Genomic DNA, 19,686 nt, shown 5'->3' on the forward strand with positions numbered 1-19,686 from the left:
AAATAAATGATTTTGTTATCATTTGAAACGTGCTTTTTGACATATGGGTAATTCTTTTTGAAAAGTCGCAAATGTTTTTTTTTCAAATAAATCAAAAAATTCATATTTGGCTCAAGTTTTCGTTGGCAAACACCAAACTTCACTAATATTGAATCTATTCATTGATAATGCTATTTCAAACATACTTGAGAAGATTCGTGAGCGTGAACAGAAATTAGATCAAAATATGAAATTTTGATTTTTTTTTTTTAAAAATTAAACATTTGCGAATTTTCAAAAAGAATTACCCATTTGATCAAGAGTTTGTCTTTTATTTGGAAAGGTGGCATACAATTACCATATTCCTCTTATCTATAACAATATTTTTATTTCAAAAAAAAATCGGCCGTTCGAACAAAAATCATAATAAATCATTCAAATTAATGACATGAAATAAACAAATTCATAAATAAAAGGATCTGATAATTTATCAAATTTCTAGTGACTCTGGAATTTTTTGTAAATGAATAGATTTTGAATAAAGATATCCTTTTTTGTAAGATTTGAATATTTTCACAAAAAATAAATAATGGATGTTGTTTTTAAATTGTAATTCTTGCTGTTTATATTTATAATTGGGTCAAAAATACTATAATGTTTATGTTGAAATGATTGACGAATGAATAAAAAAACATGATCCAAAATCAGTTAAACAAATAATCATTATCAATAAATTGCAAGAAAGTGAAAGATAGATGCTCTTCAAATTAATACCAGTTCGAGAAAAGAACAACAAGAATAAGCTAAAAGAAATAAATGGACAGTGGCTAAAATAGTAAAGCATACACAAAGGAAAAGAAAAATAGAAATCAGAAAATGATTTGTTTTAATGTTAAAAATCAAAAGTTGATTAAAAAATTTTGATGTTTATTTTTTTGGGGCTGTGGGTGGAGGAGGAGGCGCAAATAAAGATGTAGCAACAGGGCGAGCTGACGAAGAAGCACCAGAAAGTGCATGCGGCGCAGAAGGAGGAGGTGGTGGAGCAAACAAACCACGCATTGCAGTCGAGGATGAAGAAGAGGGTGCAGTTGCAGAAGAAGTCGATGCTGAAGCCGATGATGATGCGAGAGATGAGCTTTTATCACCAGTAAGCACATCCCAAACAGGCTTCTTTTCGCCTGCTTTTGCAATTGATTCAAACCGCTTGAAGGTGTATCCAACAAACTTCGGGTCTTCTCTCTTGATTCGCCAAGCCTGATCGTCAGGAACAGAGGCTTCGTGCGGGTGCTCATCGAACTTGTCAAAGTTGGATGTGTCTGTTTCGGATGCAATGGTTGGTACCATCGGAGGCTTCATCTTCAGCAGATTGCGCCAGTCAATGCCGCGGAAGAAGGGATGCATTTTGATTTCGTCGACTGACCTTGTTCCAAGACGGTGCTTGGCATCAGTCATAAGACATTGAATGAGATTCACTGACTCAGGAGACAAACGCACATCAGAAGGGAACCGGAGCGTTTCTGGGTAATGAAGAATCTTTCAAACAATAAAATCACATGCAATTCCAGAAAACAAAATATTTCATCATTTTCGCTGAAAAGGAATTAACAAACCTTTGAGCATGTTTCCACAGGATTCTCTGAATAGAATGGAGGATATCCAACGATCATTTCAAACATAATAGCTCCAAGAGACCACCAATCACATTCTTTGCCATATCCCTGCTTCATCAGCACCTCTGGGGCGATGTAATCTGGTGTGCCCACGGTTGAGTAAGCCAAAGCTCTTCTGTTGCGCCGTCTGTATGTGGCTGCCATTGTAGATGCATCTCCTTCTGTGGCATGATGTGAAACGCTCCCTGCAAGCTTTTGCGTCATCTCACTGTACATTGCATGCTGCATTTGTAAAATGATATTTTAAGTCAGTTCATAAATATTGAAGAAAAAGGACAATTAAAAATAATTCTCAAAAAATAGTTGATGAAAACAAAAATCTTTTAAAAAATGCTTCAAAATTAAATTAAATAGAATTTTCAAATAAAAAATAAACGTTCATTTTGCTTTGGATGAAGCAATTTTACACACTTTGTCTTCATTTCCTGTTGTTGCAAGACCAAAATCAGAAAGTTTTATATGCCCTTCTCTTGTAATCAGTAGATTGTCTGGCTTAAGATCTCGATGCAAATAACCCATATTATGCACAGCCTCTACAGCCATCACACATTCCGCAATGTAAAAACGTGCTTCATCTGAATAATGCGATGAGTTTCATTTCATTCTAAAGTTAAAGATTTTCTTCCATAAAAAATGTCAAACCTTCACTTAAAATTTCTTTTTTCATCAGTAAAGACATCATATCACCACCGGGAACATATTCCATAACAAGATACAAATAATTTGCATCTTGGAAAGAATAATGCAACTGAACGACCCAAGGACATGAAGCAGCAGCCATCAAATTACGTTCAGCCCTAACATGCTTAACTTGTCCCATCTTTACCATTTCTGCTTTTTTTAATTTTTTTAATGCATAAACTTCTCCGCTGTCTTTCTTTTTAACAACACGAACCTGCAATTTTTTTTGATATCGTTAAAACAAATTCAATGGGTTAAGAAAATTTCAATTCACTAATTTCATGCCTCTCCAAATGCACCTCTTCCAATAACTGTTAACATATCAAAGTCAGTAAGCCTCATTTGGCGACGCTTCGCCCTCATTGCATTTGATTCAAGTTCTCGCAGTTCTTTGATGAGCTGTTCTTGTTGTTCTGCTGTAAGACCTTCTTCCCTCAACTTCTTTTTTAAAGTTTCATGTCTAATTAATTATTGAGCAACACATTTTAAAAGATAAACATATAATATAAAATATTCATATTCTTTATTGTAAAATGAATATAAAACCGTTGTTTCCTTTCAGTAATTTCTTTCATTACATTTTCATAATACGTATCGATATAATGTTTGGTCGCTTCGACTTTTTCGAGGGTTTGAGGGGTTGTTGCAGATGGTTGTGCCGACATAATGAGTTATTATGGAATCGATCATATATTAAAAATTCGAGGCAATATAATCAATATAACTTGAAGACTTCTTTTATTGAAAGTTATACGATGAATAAAAAGATAAATATTCAACATCAAACAATTCTTATGTTTTTTTCTAAAAAATTAGTTTTGATTGAAATTCAAGAATAAATATTTTTCTATCCAAATAAAGTTTATGTTAAAAATACAAAATATGATAAACAACATCAAATTTTTTTTGAACAAAGATGAGATAAATGCATTTACCAAAAATAAAAACTTGCTAATGCCAATGCTCCTCCATTCAAAACCATATTTGAAAAAGGGTAATGAATAAAAGAATATATAACATCAAATAATCCACATTCTTCTGCGTATTGACGCAAAATTCCAAGTTGCGTTAAATTCATTTTTGGCATCCCTGAACTTATTGTAGCACCCTCTGCTCGATATACGATAAACCTCGAAATCTCATGTGGCTTGATATTTGCATAATGCGGAGAGCAAATTTGAATTATGCTCAAAAAATGGATAATTTCTCCATTCAAATGAAGTTGTAACAAGCCTTTAGAAATAATTTCGAGATAGTTGTTGGCAATCATCATCTTTAGTAAATTGTAATCTTTTGTTCTTATGCCAATGCCAAAAGTATAATTCCTGAAAAGAAATGTTCCTATTCCTTTGCTGAGTTCTAAGTTATCAACGAATGTAGGGAAAAATCCGGTTTCTATAAAAGTTGTCATTGATTTTTTATCAGCAATATACAACAATAAAACTTTTGCTGCTTTTTTTCTTACAACTTTGTTGGGATGAACAAGAAGAAAGGGCAATGAATTCAAGATATCTACGAAATAATTCCTGGAGTAATTAGTAACATTTGGATTCACATTATTAGCGAACGGGTTACTCGAATAATTGAAGATGACTGAATGAATTTTAACAAGAAGCTTAAGAGTAAATATGATAACGTCTTCATTACACTGACTGGAAAACAACGTTTGAAAACAAGCGATTTGAACATTAGTTATTATTATGATAATCTTAAATTAAAAGCAAACTCAAGAATCTGTGCAAGAACGGTCATTAAATTTGAGGTAATGAGGCATTCAAGTATTTCTATTGCAAGCCAATAAATTGAATGAAGAAAAATTTAATGCTGACAAACAAAAAAGGATACCTTCGTTTATTTGATAGCAGTTGAAAGCGACAAGTGCGTTCAATTTTGAGACGTCGTCACCAGATATAAGCACATTCATCAATGTGGAGACAATCACATCACAATTAATATCATATGAGTTCTTGTTGAGAAACAGATAGCACAACGCCAAAGTGCTATTGACGATATACCCTTCTCCTTCTTCGTTCTCTTGCATTGCATGTTGCTTCAACTGTGCAATTACACCGAACCTATTCATCTGATTATAAAATGGATTTATTTTAGAATATACTTTTGTCTTCAAAGCAAAAACAGCACCAGCTCTGGCTATGTTAGCAACAACAGTCAACAATAGCGAATTATACACGCTTTTTGTTGACAAATCCAATGCGCATGAAAGAGCAGGAACGAGAGTTTCCTCGTAGGCCATTTGAACGATATCATCCTCGGCTGACAAGGAAAGTGTGTACAAAAGTTCGAGGGCAGCTATGATTAACTGGCCATCAGCAGTGCCCGTGCGCAGGAGAAGAGCAGAAATCGATCTGATTGTAAAATTATTGTTGCTAAGAAGGATTGAAGCAATATCTGGGCGACATAAAGCAAGACGATCTGTTGGAGTGAATTTGCTTGATTTTTTATCTTCGGTTGAAAATCGGCTCATTGAGACGAAACCTTCATTTCCAGCCGTAGCATTGATAAATGCAGGGTCTTCTAATAGGAACTCCATTGGGACCGAGTTTGGAATATCAATCACTTCTGCACTTTCAGGCTGAGATTGGGATAAGAACGTTTCGAACGAATCATTTCGCATAATAGACGATACAAATTTCGAAGAATGATTCTGTGCTTCTTTCTCCTGAATGTTGCTGCAGAGAAGATTTTGGAAAAGCTGCATAATTTTTTGACACAACACAAACGGAGAAAGTAACACGAACATCTGAGACGAAGTGTCAATAAGCATTTTTGCAAGTTCTTCCTCCCCTTCTGCAATTACCACTTCATCATGGTCACCTTCGTCTTTGCTGCCTCTCTTCAGAGTGCTTTTATTTCTTCTTTCCTTTCCATTTTCAAGTGAAAATTTATTCCACTCTTTGTTGAATAGCATATTGATGTATTCCAAAAGCGATTTTCCTTCTTCCTTGTACAGATCAATTGAACAGAAATACAATGTTTGAGACAATATTGTCAGTCCTCCATTATCAATTAATTGCTTTTCTGCTTCAGGAGATCGTTTGCAAAGTAACAGAAAAATTTGGACAACAGCCAATTGAATGGATAAAACAGGATGCCTTTTTTCAACAATGGCAACAATACATACACATAAACAAAAAAATAACTTTAAATATACAAAAAAACAGTAAACATGAAACAAACTTTAGAACTCGAAGAAGATAATGCACAACACCCTTTTCAAGAAGAATCCGAGAAGTAACTAGCATCATTTCGAAATGTCCAAACAGCACAAAATTTATAAAGTTCAAAATCATTTAAATGAAGATATTAATAAGGTACAATTGAAAATAGGATGAAACAAACTTTTTTCATTTGCCAAAACAAGCAATGACCAACATGCTGTTTCAACATCATTTTCACGAATTTCGAGCAATGAATCAAAGTTCAGCCGAATACTATCCAAGAAACAATCTTGCTTAATTTGGAAAACTTCCTCGTATGTTCGACTCACTTCACGTGCATATTCTGTTTCTTGTTCAGCTTCAAAAACTAATTTGCATAATTGAGAATGTCCTTCATTGTTTCTCCGTCTAACAATGGGTGCTAAGCTTCCATTTGTTTTAATTTCGATTGTGTTTCCATAAACAACAGCAGTTTTGCAAAGCGTAACATTTGGCTGGATGCCACTTTCAGATGGAAGCTTGTTGTAATCAAAATGCTCAATTGAAGAACAACAATTCATATCTTTTTCTCTGAGTAACGAAGGATATCCTCCAAAATTCACAATCTCTCTGCATCTGTCTTCAGATCCTTCAACAAGAGCAGAAATAACTCCTGATGCAACTGCCTCAATCTCAACGTCTGATGAAAGTCGAACAACACAATTGATCAAAGCCAACAGAAAAGACAGAAGAGAATGCATATTTTTAATGAAAATTGTTTCCGGAGAAAAAACATTGCACGAACTGGAAGATGCAAATGATTGAGAAGCGGAATATTGATCTTGTGGCAGCTGCCTAACAATTGTGTCGCAAATAGCGAAGAGGAAATACAAGCAATGGAGTAAACAAGCGCCATTTGCAGTCAGAAACACTTTTCCGAACTGTTTGAGTGCGACCTCATCATTTGCTTTGACAAGCGAGCAAGTAACAGAAACCAAAATGTCTAAGGACACAACCAAACATTTTGGAAATGGTAACATATTCTGAGAAAGAAGTGAGATAACTTCTTCTTCTTCGTCTTGCACATTAGCGTAATGCAACTCAAGTGGGGTTAATGGAATTTGTTTGTTTTCATTGCCATCAACTTTGAAGAACCGATCAGGACTGAAACAACATCCACTGCATTGCTTTTCGAAAAGGCAGCTATTTTCACAGACCAGACGCATCCAACGAATTGTCTCAGAACACACAACAAACCTCAGAATATCCAACAGACACCCTTCGCTTGACGTGGCTTCAACAGGCGATTCAACAGGAAATGATAATCCTTCTATCGTCAAAGAAGATAACGAAAGGGCAGAAGCAGTAGCAGATGCTGATGCAGAGGCAGAACTAGATGAAGACGAACTTGGTTCCGAAGCTGCCTCATTAAACATTATCTGACGCAGCAACGGGCTTGATGCATTTGAAACCAACTTCAACATAAGCCTCAAAATGCGGTAAACAATCATTAAGTTTATATTTTTCAGGCAGGTTAACTTGAACAGAGACATATGATGCAAAGCATTGTGCAAAACAGACAGAAGTGCATGAATAATGCCTGATTGAACAACCAATCTCTTTCCTTCTTCGATTCCAATGTATGCTATGTGCCTTTGTCGTATTGTCCATTCTTCTTCTTCTTCTTCTTCTTCTTCTTCTTCTTTGAAGAGAAATTCTTTATTTTCTTCTTCATCATTCAAACTACCATTCTGTAACGCTGAATTGCAAATTTCGTATAAAAGTGAAGTTGGATAAATTCCATATTCTCCAAGTTCGCTGCTGTTCCTCTTTCTCAATTTGAATTCATTTCCTTCTTTCCCTTCTTCTGCAATAGCCTCTAACAACTCAACAACTGAGGCAATCTGAATGATGATTTGTGAATCGTTTAGATTGCAAATTGTTAATAAAAAAGCACAGATTAAAAAAAATGATTAACAAAAACAAACAACATTAAAGATATTACTAACAAATGCTAAATGCATTAAATGCATACAATTTCATTTTGCCTATGACGCTGTCTGGTTGACGATCCAATTTCAAACACTTCTAACTTATTAAACTTTTGCAGCACCAATTCAAGAGACGCAAAAAGTCCTTCACAGTTCATCTCTAAAGAATGAATAAAAGAAAGTGAAGCCAGATTGCGTAGAGCAATCACTGCTTGCAGTTGGGTTTCAAGGTCTTTTTCCCTGTTAAAGAATAAAAAATTTTTTTATCTTCAATATATCACTTTGAAACTTTTGAAATAAACACACGATAACATAATAACTAAGTTTCTGATTAAATTTGTTGGAAAGCTTGGACGAACTTTAGAGAGCATGAGAAAAAATATTAATTTGTAATGGAATCACACATGAAGAATCATATTGTGCATATCCAGCAATGACAGCCCAATGCGCTGCAAATGCTTTAGAAAAAGGTAGAATTTTGGAAAGTTTTGTTAATGTCTCCATATGAGGCTCAAATTTCTTTAGACACTCCTTTTCCATTGCCATACAAAAAAGAATCTGAGAAAAAAGAACCGTAACATCTTCGCCTTTCCCATTCATTGAAGATTCATTGACATCGGAATTCTTTGGTTGCCTTTCTATTTCACTGCTGCAATTTTTAGCATACGCAATGAACAATTTGTCAAGAATTCCATCTTGGATGAAGAGACGCTTTGTGCTGGCTGAAAATTCAATTACTGCTCTTTGGTTGTCAAAATTTTTGTAAAAAAAAATAAATTTATACATAGATTGCAATGGGTTGAAATTCAACACACTTAATTCCTCGAAGGACTTCCATAAGAATATTTCTGCTTTTTGTTGCAAGGAGACTAATAAACATTGGCATAATTGTTTGACAATAAAGCTCTGACTTCCGCTTTGGCAAAGCGTTAACTAAGGCAGATATTTGATAAGCATTGAATAAACTACTCTTAATTTTTCAAAAAACCTTATTTCTTTGAAAAAAATATATTAAAAACTTCAGATAACTCATCCAAGCTGTTAACAATTGATGATATAGATAATGATAATTTTAATGGATCTAAAGATATTTCATTACTGCTAGTTTCATGATTATCTAATCTCTTCAACATCAAATATTAAATAAAATAAAAATGGGCATTATATTATCTAATCATATAAGTCACAACAAGAATATTTTGTCACAAATTTCGGTTTTGTTTAAAAATGCCTTTCGTATATTTGAAAAACCAAAAAAATTATAATAATGTTTTATCATATGATCAAAAATGAATAAATTTTTGAACATCTTATTTTCAGTGGACAAATTTATTTTAATTGATTTGTTTTCATGCTATTAATAGGAATACTGATTTGTATATTTTTTATAAATGCTTATTCTGATGACTTGGATAATTCATTTATTTGGGATTTATCTCCTCCACTGACTATTTCTGAGTTTCTATTATTAAAGAGTGAACTGGATTCTGGGAAAAAAATTTCTAAAAATGATGTTATGAATATATTATCAAGATTTATTCACGAGCGACTTGAAAATGAAACGCCAATTATCAATCTTACGGAGAAATACTCTTTTTTTGATAGCATGCACAATTCACCAAAAAAGTTAACTGTTGTCGGGGATTTACACGGATGTCTAGATAGTCTTATCAGTATTTTTGCATTAAATGGCATTCCGTCTCCGACAAATCCATATCTTTTTCTTGGAGATTATGTAGATAGGGGAACAAATGGTGTCGAAATTTTTCTTCTTCTATGCATGCTAGAATTGCAAAGTCCGAAATCAATCACTCTATTAATGGGGAATCACGAAAAAGATCCAGCCCTTCACATGTTATATGGATTTAATAAAGAAGTTACTGAAAAATATCCTTCATCAGGCTCAAAACTTCAAAATGAATATTACCTCATGTTTTTAAAAACATTTCGAAACCTTCCTATTGCGGCTATTCTTCAATCAGATTTTCAAAATTCTGGATCCACAGAAGGAATATTCTTTGTTCATGGAGGGATTCCCATTCCTCTGGATAATACACAAGGTGATAGCAATAACGAAAACAACATTTGTGAAAACGCTTTATCTTTCAGCGTTTTATTAACGCTCGAACCACAGAAAATAATCCAGCATGAATATCCTCTGGAGCCATTTGACAGTGGTATATTTGATGAAAACGACAAATCCAATGAAACGTTGAGGTTGAGTCAAACTGAATGTCAAAAAGATATTTTTCATCAACTTCTCTGGAACGATCCAGCAAGCGATAAAAAATGTTTGAGAAATCCAGATCTATACTCTCTTCCTTCTCCGCGTGGTTCAAGAACATTCTTATTTCTCGAAAAAGCAACAGAACTCTTTCTGCAGCAGAATAAAGTCAACTACATCGTTCGAGCACATCAATTTGTACCAAATGGCCATTCAGAAGCACATCATGGGCATGTCATTACAGTCTTTTCCTCTGCAACCTACAACACCAGAAAGAAATCTTCAAGTGCCAATCATCAACAAGACAGAGGAGCTGTGCTGATCGTAAGAAACAAACAGACATTCGCCAATGAAAAGGATGCAGATGATTCACACAATCAATGGGCTGCATCTATTCCAGTTCATTTCGAACGGAAAACACAGTCAGAAGGAGAAAACGACGAAATTCTGGATCTTGTGATTAAGGAGTTCGACACATCTATTTTGGATCTGTTGACACCTGCAGAACCAACTGTTGAAGATGAATTATAATTTTTAGAATATTTTTGGATAATTATTTAATCTTTTTTTAGTTGCCTTTCTCATTTTTTGTTGATTTTGCGTATGATTTTTCAATCAACTTTGAATTTTAATTGTTACTCTATATTTGCATAACAACTTGGATAATATCTTGTTTTATCAATGCACCAAATCTTGTTTAATTTACAGAAAAAATAAAAATTCTTTGCCTCTTGAAAGAACACAGCTGAAATGTTAATGTTGTAAATACTTCCAACACTCAGTTTGCTTTCATTTCTTTTATTGTATTTAACATTTTATAAAAACAACAGAAAAACTCAACGATAAAAACAATGAAGCAGAACATTAACTAAATATGAACAAACATATTAAAGTTTAAAGACAGTGAGCGCATGCAAGTGAAGGAGCCTATGGAACAAGAGGAGGAGGAGGAAGAGAAAGTCTTGGAATGATTAACGATGGTGTGGGTTCATCAACCGTCAGACTAACATTAGACTCATTATTTGCTTCAGTGTGGTTGCTTTGCTGTTCTTGCTTCTTTCCGCTGAATAAGTTTTCAGGCAAAACCAATTCTTCAAAATCTGTCTTTGAAAGAGGTAGAGAAGGTGAAATGGTCGATGTGTCAATTGGGAAAATCTGCTCCGACGAAAAAGCTGATTGACCTGTGTCTGACTGAAGTGGAGAACTCTGATTGTCAGTTGATGAAGAAGACAGAGAAGAAGATGAAGAAGGCGATGAAGAAGGAGAAGATGAAGGCAATGAGGAAGGGGAACGTGAAGGAGAAAAAGAAGCAGAAGAAGCAGGTGAGGGCGATGCAGATTGTGGAAGTGGAAGTGAAAGAGAAAGAGAAAGAGAAAGAGGTGGTGGTGGTGGAGGAGGAGGCAATGGCAAAGAAGAAATAGATAGAGATTTTTGTGGTTGAGGAAGTTGTGAAGCAGCATGTTTTATTGGATTGACTGAGGAATCAACAGAAGACGAGTCTGTTGTTGCAGTTGCTTGTAATGTTTGGAACATTGCTGGTTGAAAAAGAGGAGAATATGAATGGGAGTTGAAGGGAGGGCTGTTCGACTGAACGCTTGGCAACGTATCAGAAAAAGATGAAACGAATGAAGAAGAAGACGAAGAAGACGAAGAAGAAGATGATAATGATGACGATGAAGTCAAAGGAGAGCCAGTGGTTGAAAGATTGGACATCAGCAAGCTGTTCTTTTCGATGTTGAGCGGAACCAAATTTGCTCCTGTTGGAGTAAAGCCATGCGAGCGCCGTGTCTCATTGCGATCAGCATTGCTTCCTGTTCTGAAGTTGCTGGAATCTTCAAATAGATTCGATCTCCCAGAAGCAATGCCAATGCCATCGTTTGCATCATACAATATTTTCTGCGAAGATGAAGAATAATCTGCTTTCATACCCTTCGTTCTTGCGACGTACTCGTCCCAGAACACAACCTCCACTTTCTCCTGTTTCCATGTCGAGCCATTCAGATTCTCTTGGGCGACAGATGCTTCCTTGTGAGAGGAATAAACAGCTCTATAAAGCGCATCAGAAGGGTCTTTCTGTTTCAGAAAGTCGAACGAACAGAGCATCCCAAACGAGGCAAAGAGATGCTGCACATCGGCAATTGGGGCAGAACGACTTATTTGGAGCACCATCAGAACTGTCGACGGATCTGCAGGTGGCGAATGGTCTGACTGCTGCGCGTAAGGTGAATGGAGCGAAGGGGCTCTGTCGCGATGGCTCCGCTGTCCGTATTTGCTCGATGGATTATGCTTTGAATAGCGCGATCGCCTGCCCGAAAAACCAGAGGAAGAGGATCTGAATGAGGATCGATGGCTTCCTCTGCCTCCTCTCCCATAAGATGATCTGCTGTTGTTTGCGGAACTTCTCCTTTCGTAGAAATCATTACCAGCACTACCTGCACTGGGGATCACTTCACTTTTATTGTAGCTGCTTTTGTGCATCATTCTCTGTTTGCTTTCATCGGATACTCCGCTCAGCTCAGACATCGACCAGTCTTGTGGGAAGCCTTCTCCACTCTGTTTGGCATCCCCTGCTCCAACAAGAATGACCTTGTTGTCATCTTTCCCTTTGACTTTCATGAAATCCGTTCCGCTGCCTTTGCCAGTTCCTCGTTGGACAGTTTCTTCAATCACCCTCTTCACAATTGCCTGCGCATCTTCTTCTGAGGCACATCTGATAAATGCACGCTCGCTGGACACAGGCAGCGAGACAGACAGAATGGCTGCTTGGCGGCCGGCAGAGGAAGACGTGTTGGTTGAAGCGACGGAATAGGGAAAGTTCTCTGAAAGCACATTGATCAGCATCCGCTCAGTGACGGAGCGGCGGATGGGGCCGAGTGAGATTGAGCTGCGTGTGATGCGACACATTGGCACAGAAGAGCAAAGGGAGGAGAGATCAGTCTGACTTGTGTGAGGTGCATAGCCAGCTGTGCTAGAGGAAGTGCTAAAAGAAGAAGCAGAACGAAGTGGAGGAGCAGAAGAGTTGATCAGAAATGAAGAAAAAGATGATGCTGCTTCAGTTGTGTTTGAAGGTGCACTTGGTGAAGAAGAAGCAGAAGCAGAAGCAGAAGCAGAAGAAGGAACGAAATGAGATGCCATCAGTGGATGAAGTGAAGAAGATGATGAGTGAAATGCAGAAGAATTTGAATGGACATCAGGAGATTGTGAAAGTGAGTCATTGGGAGACATTTGAGAAAATGAAGAAGAAGATGCGTTTGAAGGATTTGCAAAGGAATTCTGCTTAGACGAAGATTTCCGAGCTGGTGATGAATCCGCTTTCGTATCATCAAATTTTATTTTTTTGGTTTTTGTTCTTTTGACCCTTTTAACTTTCAAATTCTCTTCCGCTTTTCTCTCTTCTTCCATCAACAATTTTGTTTTTTGTCGAAGCTCCTCAATTCGTTCTATTTCTCTTTTTAGTTCTCCTTCTTTGAGAACCGCTATTTCATGCAGAAGACGCTTCTCTCTCTCCATTTGCGCCTTTTCCTTCATCTGCCTCAGTTTTTTCATCTTTTCTCTTTTTTGTTGCTTTTTCAAATTCTCCATTAATCGCTTTCTTGCAGTTTCTAAATCACGTTCTCTGTCCCTTTCACCTTCCTTTAAAAGGCGAGTAATGGAACGCGCATCTAATGTTTTTTGTTCGCGAAATTTTGTTGGATGTGGCTGTACATTATCAACAATTAAAACATCTGAATCTGCATCAGATTCGCTTTCATCGAAATCATTTGTTTCACTATCTGAAAGTACGTCGATTAAATTTGTAGTAGCTGATTTTTTCTCTTTTATCAAAGACTGTTTCTGTTTCAACACATCATTTTTTGTTCTTTTTGAAGGTTGCTCAATTACAAAAAGATCTTCATCCACTTCACTATCCTCTTCAGCTGAAATCGGATGATTAGATCCTCCAAGAGAGAAAGAATCTAATATTTTTGATTTTGATCTGCTCAGGTATGGGGTAAAGGCAGCTGAACTTTGATTATTTAATGATTTTTGATTATCTTTAAATTATTGATAAAGCAATAAAATAAAATATATATTCAATGGAATACATTTTTCAAAATAAAATGAAAAATAAAGAATTAAAAATACCATCACTCAAAAGTTCCTTGGGCGTTGAAAGAATTTTTTTAGAATTATCCATTTCATGCTTATTTCTTGTTGGAGAATTAAAAGAAAATTGAAAAAAATTTTCTATTTCCTTCTCTCTGTCGGTAGAACTTGGAGCCCCTGCAATTTCATCGACAACTTCTTCAAGAAAATCAAACATATGAATTATGTTTGATCGTGCATATAATATAAAGATTTTCTTATTAAAAACCTTCAAAATTTGTTATTGGAAAGGCATAAAATCAGGAAAAGCTACTATAACTTTTTTACGTTATTAACATCTTGGAAAAGTAGCTAAATGCAGACGCCTATTCCATGTCCGCCGTCGCCGCAGCCTTTACAATATAAAACATTATCATCAATAATATATACAACAAAAATTACAAAAACATTATCTTCCGATGGCTATAGAATTATCAATCAATATAAAATTCTTAATAAACTTGGTGAAGGTCGTTTCGCATCCGTGTTTCAGTGTATAAATATGTTAAGTGGATTAAAATACGTTTGCTCATGAAGATTATTTGTTAGAATATTTGATTTTTTATAATTTTCTGTAGGCAATGAAAGTTTTGAGAAGACCTTCATCAAAAAAAGTGTTTTATCATGAACGCGGGAACAGGCCAACAGTTGAAATCTTGGTTATGAAGATGCTTCGGGATCATCCGTCATTTGTTCATCTTCACGAAGTTATACATAAGCATAGCGATCATACTATATATTTGATTATGGACCTTTGCGAAGGTGGGCAACTTATTCAATCGAGAAAAACGATGAAGATAGTTGAAGCTATTGATCCTGTTATTAGTAGCGATGATAGCGAAAGTTCACCCGAGACAAATAACTCAGAAGAGCAAAAGCAAAAGATTGTAAAAGAAAGAAAAACGGGTCCAAGGAAAATTGTTGTACAATCCATCCAATTTGATCCATTACCGCCAATTTTAGCTACATATTATCTTCGAGATCTTCTTCCGGCACTTCATAAAATGCATTCGATGGGGATAATTCATCGTGACATAAAGCCACCGAACTTGCTTTTAATGAATGACGGACGATTAAAAATATCTGATTTTGGGGCATGCGCAATACTAAAGCACGCGAAACAGAAACTCAAGGAAACTGCAGGGACTGTTGCTTTTCTTGCACCAGAAGTTTTCAAAGGAGGGCTTTTTGAAGGGCCACCTGTGGATTCTTGGTCAGTTGGAATAACAACGTATATTTTCTGCTTTGGAACATTTCCATTTGGCAGCGACAATGATTTAACCGATGAGCAACTCATAAACGAGATCCAGACAAAAGATGTGGTATTTCCAGCATCAATGCCTGACATAATGGATAGCCCAGAGAATTCAACACAGCATTTAACATCAACCGATCCAGAGACGCCTCAACCTCCACAATCTTCAGCACAGACAGTACCTGTTCCGCTGACACTGAAGCATTTTATTTCTTCTCTTTTGTGCAAAGACCCAGCACAGCGGATGACCATCCCTGAGGCGTGTGTACACCCGTGGCTTCTCGAAGGCTTCACCCGGCCCATTCCGCTGTCGTTTCTGAAGGAGAGCGGATTCGAAGACGCCGATTTGAGGCTATCAGAGAAGATGCTGCATTGGAGAGAGAGCGAAACCAGCCGGTGGAGACGGATGATGCTGAGAGAATCAGTGAAACCTGTGCATCAGCTGCTCGGCACAGAAACACGAGCGCTTTCAGCTAACAGCGAAGAGAAGACAGCGCTCAAAGAAGTGGTGGAGAAGGTGATGGAGAAGGAGAAAGAGAAGCTGAGCAACATGAAGGAGGATCAAGGACTTCTTCGGGAAGATCTGTTGAAGATGCTGCATGAACAGACACACTACCCAGCACAAGACCTCTCATTTCCTCTGTCTCTGTCGCAGAGAGAGCAGCTCGAGCTGTTTGAGGAATGGTGTTTGGCTTATCGAAAGGAAATCAGCGAGAAAACTGGGCAAAAAGCTACCGATCAGCCAGATGATAGCACAGAAGACGAGTTGGACGACGAAAGTCAGTCATTTCACAGCAGCAGTCTTTCGTCGCTGCTCGTCTCGTCTCCGTCTGTTCAGTCGCCTCCTTCGTCTCCCTTTTCTGTCTCTCTGACAATCCCTCCACGTCACAAGCACTCCAGTTCTGACTCCTCTTCCTCTCCTTACTCAAAAGAGACACAGCCATCGAATTGCTCTCTTCTGCCGCACAATCACCATTCATTTCGCCCTCTCCACACACTCCACCATCGCCACCATCATCGCCATCGCCGCTCTCTCCGCAGCAAGCCCCACACACAGAGCTATGCGCACCGCTGGCTGCACAACTTTCACAAAGGCAGAAGCAACTCCATCTCATCTCCTGCCTACGCACGTAGTTTGAGTGAGCGTCGATATCCTCCTCAGATATCTGCTGCACCGCGCGCAATCCACACACCACAGACCATTCAGCACGTGCTGTCATCAGGCTCTGTCTGCTCTGATAGCGACATCTCGCTGCATCTCCCTTCTCCCTTCACCCCCCATCTCTCTCTCTCCTCCAGACCAAAGCCAATCTCTGCACCTCTCCCGTTTATACCTCGGCCTGAGGTGTTCTCCTCTTCCATCAGCACATCACAGCTCACCCGGCTCATACACGATGCACAGAACTTTTCAGTCAACGGCTCATTCGCATCAGCATCTGAACGCGGATCGCAGATGTCGTTCTCTTCGCTCTCTGCATCTAACTGCTATTCTCCTTCGGCTTCTTTTATGCAGCCTTCTGATGTTGATCCAAACATGGTTGTCCTTCCTTCCTTCACATTTCACCCAGACACACTGCCAACTTCACTTCCTGTTTCTCCTGCCCCTATCAGTTCGAATCAATCTCGTTCATACACACCACAAGGATCAGCATCATTAACTCCACAGCCACCGTATTACATTCCATATGTACCCGCATCTTCGCCATCTCCACTTCCCTTGGCATACGCTGCAACACCCAGCTCTCTTCCGTCTGCGCCATCCACATCGCCCATCACCATTCCTCCTTCGACAGCTCTTTCTGTGCCTCCTCCGCGCGAGTGCACTCCTCCCCAGTCAAAAAGCAGCAGCAGCCAGAACATCTCAGACGACACAAGCAGCGAAGACAGTGAAGTTCCAATCACTTTGATGGACAAGTCTGGCCATTGGATCACGAAAGTATCGTCTGGAACACGCCACACTTCACCTTCTGCCAGAAACAGCGCGGCTTCTGCTTCTCCTCGTATTATTTCTTCGCCAACACGTAACTCACCATCTTCTGCGTCAAAGAAATCGAAAAGCCACCATCCCAAATATCAGCATGGTCTCCGCTTTATCACGCCGTTCACTCCGCCCATCCAATCAGAAGGAGAAGACAGCGATTCAGATGATGACAGAAACGATTATGCTGCTCCAGCTGATCCGCCACTCGATATTGCTGACCCTTCTTCTCTTCTTTCTGATGAAAATTCTTTTCACTCAGCCGCAATCCAGAACAGCACGCATGATTTTGCAGTTCTTTCTGATCTGACTGATTCCTCTGACTCTTCATACGACGGGGTTGTCACGATCGTAGGAGCACCTCCGCTTGCATCAACGGCCGAAACACAAATGCAGCCTCGGAATCAAGCAAATCAAAGCAACTCTTCTTCACACACACTTCTTAAAGCTGCTTCTCAAAAATCGCAGTTGTCAAACAACAGCGCAGATCTAAGTGTGCATATGCAATCAGATGAATGTTTGCGTCACTCTCCGTTTCACCAAAGGATCCAAGCAGCGCGCAGTCCATGTCCGGAATCAATGAGTCATGCATTCTCTCTTTTGCCTCCACCACCTGCACAGGTCCCTCCTTTGCATCAGCTTGCTCCACCGCCTCCTGCACTGGAATCTTCCGACGTTGCCATCTCGCCTTCAGACACTTATCAGCAGAGCACAAAGTCAGAAGCGAGCAATCAGAGTGGCTCAAGCAAACACAGATCACCTCCAATCCCTCCACCTCCGCGCTTTGATGATCCCAAGGCAGTCCACATTGAAGACATGATGCCTCTTCCTAAGCTCAATGATCCGTTTAGCGAAGACTCACAATCTGATTCTGAACGAGAAAGCTTATCTGATTCGTCACAATCAACAAAAAGTTCTGGAGACACCAGCAGCTCTTCTACGAACACACAAAATTCAGTGAGCAGCGACGAAGCTGAAAGCTCAATGAATGTTGCAAATGCAAAAATGCAACCTGAGGTAGAGGAAGAAGACGAATATTTTGGTGCTTTTGCACGTTTGCTAGATGAGGAAGACGATGACGATCAGCAAGTGGCTTCAATCATTGGCAAAAAAAGCAAAGCAAATACTCCAACAAGTGCGCAATCTTCGGCTTCATCGACTCCGCCTCCTTTGTTTGGGTGCGAAAAGCCAGTTTTTGATCCCAAGGCATTTGATAGAGATGGAATTATCACCATTCAAAACGAGCATCTTCTGGATGACATTGATGGTGATGAAAGTGATGATGATTTTCAACAGTCGATGCTCAACCTATTTCAGTCCTGTCCAACGCCCTCAAGCAAGCAACAGAATTATCCAACGCCTTCACCTCCAATGTTCTATTCTTCACCCCATTCTGTTGCTCCTTTTTCAACAGCAAGATCTGCAGCATCTTCTGCTGGATCAAATTCAATTGAAAGTAAAACGTCTTTTCCGCTACAGAATCAGCCATCAGCACAGTTTAATTACCAAACTTCAAATGTGTCACCGCAAAATTCTAAAAACTCGATTAACAATAATTCTTCAACAATTCCTCCAGCTCCTCCTCTTCCGCTTGCATCAGAAATTGCAAGGAATAGATTAAGAGCACATTACAACGCATATCGAAATGCGATAAATAGCGATTTATCTTCTTTAAATAATTCTTCAAAGGAAGACACGCAGAATCCTCTTTCAAAAGTCGAAGGCGAAACAGATTTTGCAACTACCGCGCTAACTGCACGTTTGGCAGGGTGCTCTGTTGATGATGCACTTAGTCTTTTATCTCCCAAGCAATCTCGCGTTTTTTCACCTATTCCACCATCTCCATTTGCGTCATCACTTTCAATGCAATCTTCATCTGCAGACAGGTCATGCAACAATTCAACTCCTGCATCAATTCCATCGACAATTTCATCTCCTACTCAAGTGCACAGTTTTGCCCAAAAGTTTTCTTCTCCTTTGCAAAAGCAAGATACAAGTTCAGATGTAACAATAGCTCATACTTGGTCAATGCTTTCGTTGCCAATAAGCGATGAGATACGAGCACCAGCCCATCAACCAATTCCGTCAGCTCCACAGAAACAACCACATCCAGGTATTCCTTCAGCTCGGAATTGTTTGGAAAGCGAATGGGAATGAATCTGGGGAATTGCAATTATTTTATTCAATCTCTTCATCTTTCTCTCAGGTGCAACGACGAAGAGGGCAGCTGGTATGTGACATTTTTAAGTTCAAAGAATTGAGTTCATCTGTTTTCAACAATCACTTCATTTTTTGGATTCGAAAAAACACAAAAAAACAAGACAAACACAAAAGAAGACGAGCATCATGGGGAAGAGCAGAAAATGGCAAAGGTGAAGTGTTTCAAAAACAAAAAAAGGGGATAGAAGCGAACAAACAGAAAAAGATGCACAAATACTGATGCATTTTGTGCAACAACAACAACAACACAAACAAAAAGGAAAATAAAGAACAAAAATCATGAATGGTATTTGGAAGGAACAAACTGAGTGTTTCTTTCCAATTCATCATTTATTGTCCCGAATTTAACAACACTCATCCACCTTGTTGAAGCGAATCCTGCACGCCTATGAACAAGATATTGGA

The 19,686-nt window shown here is 38.3% G+C and overlaps 5 protein-coding genes across 5 annotated transcripts; 2 read left to right on the forward strand and 3 right to left on the reverse strand.

Moving 5' to 3' along the window:
* Positions 1-575: 575 nt before the first annotated feature.
* On the reverse strand, positions 576-3,006 carry MONOS_9895 (putative NDR serine/threonine kinase). The gene is made up of 6 exons (XM_067880435.1): positions 2,877-3,006; positions 2,616-2,790; positions 2,292-2,544; positions 2,061-2,224; positions 1,590-1,871; positions 576-1,512 (listed from the first exon to the last, which is right to left on the reverse strand). Exons 1-6 carry the CDS (start codon positions 2,993-2,995, stop codon positions 907-909), a joined length of 1,599 nt encoding a protein of 532 aa, XP_067719723.1. The 5' UTR covers positions 2,996-3,006; the 3' UTR covers positions 576-906.
* A 1,050-nt stretch (positions 3,007-4,056) lies between these two features.
* On the reverse strand, positions 4,057-7,850 carry MONOS_9894 (uncharacterized protein; the record flags this gene model as incomplete). The annotated part of the gene is made up of 6 exons (XM_067880434.1): positions 4,057-4,064; positions 4,176-5,443; positions 5,529-5,586; positions 5,691-7,392; positions 7,524-7,719; positions 7,786-7,850. The coding sequence occupies 6 exons, from the start codon at positions 7,848-7,850 to the stop codon at positions 4,057-4,059; spliced, it is 3,297 nt and encodes a 1,098-aa protein (XP_067719724.1).
* A 912-nt stretch (positions 7,851-8,762) lies between these two features.
* MONOS_9893 (putative serine/threonine-protein phosphatase with EF-hands 1) lies at positions 8,763-10,372 on the forward strand. The gene has a single exon (XM_067880433.1). The coding sequence runs from the start codon at positions 8,831-8,833 to the stop codon at positions 10,232-10,234; it is 1,404 nt and encodes a 467-aa protein (XP_067719725.1). The 5' UTR covers positions 8,763-8,830; the 3' UTR covers positions 10,235-10,372.
* A 54-nt stretch (positions 10,373-10,426) lies between these two features.
* MONOS_9892 (uncharacterized protein) lies at positions 10,427-13,880 on the reverse strand (the record flags this gene model as incomplete). The annotated part of the gene is made up of 2 exons (XM_067880432.1): positions 10,427-13,737; positions 13,829-13,880. The coding sequence occupies 2 exons, from the start codon at positions 13,878-13,880 to the stop codon at positions 10,631-10,633; spliced, it is 3,159 nt and encodes a 1,052-aa protein (XP_067719726.1). The 3' UTR covers positions 10,427-10,630.
* Positions 13,881-14,330: 450 nt separating this feature from the next.
* Positions 14,331-19,497, forward strand: MONOS_9891 (putative Serine/Threonine kinase domain protein; the record flags this gene model as incomplete). The annotated part of the gene is made up of 2 exons (XM_067880431.1): positions 14,331-14,351; positions 14,407-19,497. The coding sequence occupies 2 exons, from the start codon at positions 14,331-14,333 to the stop codon at positions 19,216-19,218; spliced, it is 4,833 nt and encodes a 1,610-aa protein (XP_067719727.1). The 3' UTR covers positions 19,219-19,497.
* Positions 19,498-19,686: the final 189 nt, after the last annotated feature.

This window comes from Monocercomonoides exilis (genome assembly GCF_001643675.1).
Source record: "Monocercomonoides exilis strain PA203 chromosome Unknown scaffold59-495361, whole genome shotgun sequence".
Classification (NCBI taxonomy): domain Eukaryota; phylum Preaxostyla; order Oxymonadida; family Polymastigidae; genus Monocercomonoides; species Monocercomonoides exilis.